The sequence below is a fragment of the Adiantum capillus-veneris genome, chromosome 23 (assembly GCF_014529385.1).
Source record: "Adiantum capillus-veneris isolate H3 chromosome 23, ASM1452938v2, whole genome shotgun sequence".
Classification (NCBI taxonomy): domain Eukaryota; kingdom Viridiplantae; phylum Streptophyta; class Polypodiopsida; order Polypodiales; family Pteridaceae; genus Adiantum; species Adiantum capillus-veneris.
Genome location: NC_140953.1, coordinates 9,791,447 through 9,797,990, shown reverse-complemented (window position 1 = coordinate 9,797,990; position 6,544 = coordinate 9,791,447). Strand labels below are relative to the sequence as shown.

Here is a 6,544-nt window from a genome sequence, read left to right as displayed (position 1 = left end):
TACACAGGGAATGGCTATCAAGTCCTTTACTTTAAGTTCTGGTAGTAGAACTAAGTCAAAAGATGTGCAGATACTTTATCAATTGTCCAAAGATATCAACTGGAAGCTAGCCACGTAAGCTGATTGATTGCATAACCAAAAAATCTTCTCTTCATAGCATAAATCCAAAAACGAAACCTAGTGCCAAGTAACCTACTACAAGAAAATAACTGATATCCTTGAATTTGCAAGTTGCACTTCAATAGCTCTCAAAATCAAATGGGATAATAAGAATATGCCCCAATAGTGGAGCAACATAACATCCACATGGGCATACATTTCTTGTATCAATCAACATTAAACATTTCTGGTGTAGATGTAATATTCCTGGATCAAATAGCATGCAATCAAAATGCATGTCCACAAGTAAACATCCGTATTGAACCTGCTTTTGAAGATCCTTAGAATCTCTTGGATCAAATATCCTCAAGATCACATAGCATTGATGGCTCACAGTATACTAGAGCATCATCTGAAGCATAGTGCAACACCCACATATCATAAACTCCTCGAAACATAAGATTGTTACCAGTAAGCCTTAATGAGCATTGTCTCCCTTTTACTGGCAGCCAAACCATCATTGACATAAGCATCATTAAAAGAAATAGTATCCTAATTCTACCATAATTAGCATACTGTCCAAGGAAATGAAAAACCTTTTGAACTTTTTGAAGGATCAAGGATGATTTAGCATCATCACCCCCTTTAGATTCATAGCCATCAGGAAGAACCTTGGAACAATTTGGACTTGTATTATCAGAAGCATCTTTACTTGGTTTTTGAGTTTGATAATGTAAAACAGCTTTATCATGTAGATCTTTATCCATAACATCCTTGGGCAAATCACCCTTGGAAGTCTGTACATTCATCGAAACTGTAGGAGTTAGTTCCTCTTGCAACCCATGTATAAGCATAGATGTAAAATCCATGTCGATATCCTGTTCACAATCAGCATGATCTAGAGAATCTTCATACTCATTAATATCATCCTCTGCTTCCTCATTTGCATCCATGTTACTTAGCAATCCAGCATAGCACTGCAAAGGTTCATCTGACACCCCCTCTGAAGGGGTACATGCATCACAAAGCTCTTCTATATTGTCATGATCATCTCCTTCATATCTAGCCAGGAAATCATTGATTATGGCATCTTCTTCCCGGATAATAGCATCTGCAAACATATTGTTAGTAGAAATCATAAGTTCGTTAACATTCTCAGGCTCATCTTGTGCTTGGTCCACAATCTTGGTCACTTCATTAGCTACTGTGTATATAATAGCTTTGTTTATGCACTCATCTGTAGCAAACATGTTATCCTGCTCGACTATAGTGCTGATAGTTTTAGTAATGTCCGGTAGAGGCTCATCTGCTTGATGAACTCCTTCATAATAACCCATGTCAAGGTCATCATCTTGTGAACCACTTGTTGTACAGTCTATATCTTCATTGGAACCATTATTGGAGGTAGCATCCATCCGAGAAATCTTTGAAAAATAATCATACAAATCTGTTTCAACATTAAATTCATCGTTTACCTTTTCTTCATTGCTCAAAATAAGCTCCTCTAAAACTGAATCTGCTACTTCTAGCTCGGCATTTTCTTTGGCTTTACTTCTTGCAAAAATATGCTCTAGAATTCATCATAATTGAGGAACTGCATCTGATCTCCTTCACCTTTACTGAAGACAACCTGGCTTCGTTCTGTAATCTCTTTTATTTCCAGATCTAGAATTCTTGAGATTTCGTAAATACATTCCTCTGCAAAATAGTCCCACCGTGTGGGATATGCTTCTGCCAGTTCTTGAACCTGCTTTTTAAAATCCGAGTTTACAACCTCTTCAAAAGTTGCAATCATCCAATTTTTTGGAACATTTTGGCTCTTTATCTCAGCTTCATAACATGCAATAAAACCTTCTGGATCATATCCCTGAAAATTATGATACTTCTCCCATACAGCATCAAGTGCTAGCTCTACAACATCATCAATTTGCTATTTTATCTGCATGGCTTTTGCTCCCTGCTGACATCCCTGAACTAATTCCATCATTTTTAGTAAATTTGTAACTGCTAGATTTTTTTCAAAATCCGTTAGAATTGAAATTGTCAATAAGGTGCTTTAATTGTTCTGGCATCTCCATCTTTACCTCCCACCCCGGCTCGTTTCACGTCGGGTTCACCAAAAATGTCAGAGGATTTGTGTACGAAAGATAAGCCAGGAAGGCTCGGGGCCTCCGGCTATGAGAGGTGGTAGAGAGGAAGAAGCAAAAACAGCGATATACAAGCTAATAAGATATGCAAATGAGCACTATATCATCAAAAATTAAAAATAACTTGAACAAGGTTTGATCGGCTCGACCGCTTAGAATCACTTAAATGATAAACGACAATGGGTTAGGCCATTAACTCTAACTCCAACAATAATATCCACCTGCTTGCTTTGCTGGAGTCGAGATACATCAAAATAGGGCATAAAGTTATCAGTGATGTTAACATAATATATATGTAGATTTAGAAAGTATAGCTAGAGCGAGAGCGTTATGTTGACGAGTTATAGAAATTAAGTATACGATAGTGAAACATAAGATAAAACTAGAATGAGAGAGGGCTAGAGTGTGCCCTTGCATACAATCATTCAGCCCTTTGCAACTAGTAGTGCCCTTCGTTTAGCTTGTGGACTTAACTGTAGTCAGCACTCCGGCCATCACTTGGCTCTATCGCATGTATGCCACCTTCTGTACACGGACCAGAGGATACCTCTTGCTCATCCGCAGCCCAAGCTCTCTTGCTCTTCAACCTGCAGCAGCACCCCTCGGCCCCCTTACTTGCAGGACGCTTATAGACCCACCCTTCAATCTTGTATGCGGGCTTCAGCCCTTGCTCTCTCAGCACCTTGGCGGCTTCTCTCCTTGTAGCCGGCCTTGCGGCTCTGTTTCCAATACCCAAGGGTCTCCTCTTGGCCCTCCAATGTGAAGCGCTCCTTTCCTTATGCTCCTGGTGGTGACCACCTGCAGCTCCTCTTGGCCCTACAGCAGTCCTCGCCACCCTTGCCTCGGTGATGGCTTTTCTCAGGCACCTTCTCTCCCCCCTCACCTTGGCGATGGCTCCTTGCTTATCTGCAGCCCCTTGGCTCCCTGCTTGCGGTCCTCTGCCACACGGCTATGCCAACTACAGCCACTCGACTCCTCTTGCTTGGCTGCTAGCGCAGATCCTCTTTTTCACCTGCAGTTCATGGCAGCCCTCTGTAGCGCCACCTCCATTCTTGTACTCAACAGTGACCTGAGTCTTACAGGGCGAAGCCAAGAACACGTTCCATTCTTTCTGACCTCAGTGAGTCTAGCCCCAAGCTTGGTTGCCAACACGTGACTGAGGGGCATAAACTATAAACTCTTCTCTCTCATATGTAGCATAACCAAACATGTGCCCTTGATCATCAATTCATAGCGCCCCCCCTCATTTCATGCCATTGGAGAGCTCTTTTGAGGCCGCCTTTGCCGTCTTTCTCCTGGCCCCCATCACCTGGCGACCCTCTCTTCATGCGTAGTGAGCTCCAATAGCATCCCTACCTGCCTTTTTCTTCTCTAGTTGCCGCCTCTCTTTTCCATGCAAACTGGCGTGCCCCTCTCCCCACCTTTGCAGTTGCCAACGGCCCACCAGCTCCATGACGGTGCTGAAATATCCATTGCCTTACAAAATTTTAACTGAGTTTGATAGTTCAAAGAAAAAGTCCTTCTAATCTACGTTCCCACGTTCTCTAGGCGCTCCAAGTGATGACATTTTCGATCAAAACCCCACCAAGAACTCCTGCTGTAACCAGTGAGGCGGTCCGGGGCGGGCAACAAGAGAGACAACCTCTAAACACCCCTCAAGGCTCCCGTGCTGCTCAATTGGGGCGGGGGGCAACCACAACCACAACACAACAACCAACCCACAGCCAAACCCAAACAAGATAGGGGCACCACTTAGTTAAAGAGTGAACTAGGACGCAAAAGAAGAGAATCCCTTAGCAATACAAGCGAGAAGGAAGGGTACACTATCACTAATTTAAATGCTATAAATACACACACCAAACACACACACATACACATACGCACACACAAAAGAAAGAGAGAGATCTTTGTGCAAGAATTTAGCTTCAATTTTAATGATTGACGTGGGTGTATGAACAGCTTGGAGGAGAGTCAAGAGACACGATTAAGTTTGATGATGTTGCAATCTACACATTATCTTAAGGTTATGGGAGACCTCTCACCATACAACCCTCTTATAATGTTTTCCCAAGCAACGAAAACAAACACAAAATCTCTTGAGTCACATACAAGCAGATACTACAAAAGAATCTCAAAATGAAAACGCGTCACCTTAAACTAAATGAGATGAAGTTGCCAAGCGTGAATTGGAGAGACTCAAGAGAGTTTTGACCCGCGATTTTCACCCAACTTATTGATTAAATTGATGCGCAAGAGTAGGTACAACTTTGATTTGAAGTTATGATTCACTCACTCCCTTGCAATGTTACAACTAGCTCAAAGAAGCTTTCCTATACACCACATGTAATGGTGCATAGAGAGCTTACTCTCACTCCCTAAAACTAAGATGGTGAATGGCACGCTCAAAGTAGTGAACAATAGTTTAGGGATCCCAGTGCCATTTACAAAGGGAGAAGGGCTCTATTTATAGGTGAGGAGAGCCCTAATTAGGATTATACCTAATCAACATTTTCATAGAAAATCATGTTTAATCTATGAAAATTTTTATATGTTCTTATGAGAGTGGGGCTCGCTTGTCTCTTGAGTCACATGGATGTGGGCTCAAGAGGAGAGAATTATTGAGGTGAAATAGAGAAGATTCTAGAGAGGTGAGTGATTTTTTGTGTAAGGTTGCCTACTCCACGGTGGAGTAGAGTGGGTGCAATTTACAAAAAAAGGGTTAGCAGTTAATGTTAGTAGTTTGAAGTTAATAGGATGGGATAAAATTACATGGCATATGCACTCAAGGTGCATTATATGATTTATACAATGATAAAAAGTAAGAGAAGAATGAGAATATACACAATTTGGTGGAAACCACAAAATGTAAATGAAATTTTCCACCTTCTCCTCCAGTGAATGAAGCGGTTGTAGAACTTTGTCGGTGCAGTTCTTGTGACCAAGGGGAAGTTGAATTCTCCATGATCAAACTCCTCCTTTTGCAGGGCTTGAGATTGGTTATTTGCTGATTTTTTTTCTCTTTTGTGAAAGGATGAAGAGGTTATGGTAATATGAATTTGATTCTAGAGAGAGAAATTGAGCTATATGTGTGTAGAGATGATAATCTTTTGAGCTATGGAGTAAGGAGAGATGGAAATGGTGAAGAAGATGAAGTAAGCCATGAAAGTTGCAGATTTGAGTGAGGGATGGGGAGGAATGAGTGTATGTGTGTGGAAGTGGGAAAGGAGGTGAGAGAAAAGTGGGCAGACTGGGGTCCACTCAAAAAATCATAGCTCACCGGTGGTTGCTCCAAAAATCACCAAAATGTTTGAGGTGATTATTCGGCATTTTTTCCACATTTTCTCTTTTGACCACCACTCCAAATTCGGAGTGGAGATGGGTGCCAAAAATCTCACCAAAAAGCCTATTTTTTATGCCTGCAAAAGTCTTTTAGTGGCCCCCTCCTTTGTTGAATTTGTACAATGCATCCAAGAGTGAGCCCCTCCTTTGTCATATCATAATACAAAGCATCCAAGTTGCCCTTTACACATGCATGGAGGAGGATTATTGGTGAATAAAGAAATATATACATGGTGGGACTAGTGTATGGACTATTCATGTATTTTAGCTCAATGAGCACATGGTGTTAGAATAATGAGAAAAAAATAAAAAAATAAAATACGGAGAAATTGTGGGTATGGAAAGATATTGGAATCATATGATATGGTCCCTCTTTGTATTATTTTGGGTGAAAGAAGAAAATGTATGCAAGTAAATAATATAATAAACGTGACTAAGAGAGTAGAAATCAATTTTTGTTTTCACGAGAGTGAGGGTGAAAATGTGGGGGTGATTTGTATAAAAGAAAAATATGAGGTTAGAGTATGTACACATTGGCAAAAAATATGTTTATGGTGTAAGAGGATGAAAGAAGGCATACACATGTTTAATAAAACACACACCTAAGTATAAATATTTAAATAAAATAAAAAAATAATTATAAAAACCCTTAAATTTAGGCCATATATACAATGCAATATTTACACACAAATGGGCCATAATATATTTTATTTTTTTGATTTTATTTATCTATTTTTGGTTCAACTAGCCCAGTGACTAGCTAGCTGAGGGTTTTAAGAAGATATGTGAAAAGCCCCCTAACTCACACACGCCTATGTACAATGAAAAGGTAAGAATAGCCACAGTGTTTAGGTGATTTTGGTAGGGTGGGATAACTCACTATGGCAATTACGGAGAGCTGAAAAACGGCTATCATTAGCCCTCCCCCATGATGATGGTATATTCATGTACCATCATAG

General features: G+C 40.5%; 1 protein-coding gene across 1 annotated transcript; it reads right to left on the bottom strand.

Annotated features, from left to right (window-relative positions):
- Positions 1 to 2,360: 2,360 nt before the first annotated feature.
- On the bottom strand, positions 2,361 to 3,531 carry LOC147427400 (uncharacterized). Its single transcript, XM_086497347.1, has 2 exons — positions 3,259 to 3,531; positions 2,361 to 3,184 (listed from the first exon to the last, which is right to left on the bottom strand). The coding sequence occupies exons 1-2, from the start codon at positions 3,411 to 3,413 to the stop codon at positions 2,716 to 2,718; spliced, it is 624 nt and encodes a 207-aa protein (XP_086353473.1). The 5' UTR covers positions 3,414 to 3,531; the 3' UTR covers positions 2,361 to 2,715.
- Between the last annotated feature and the right edge of the window lie 3,013 nt (positions 3,532 to 6,544).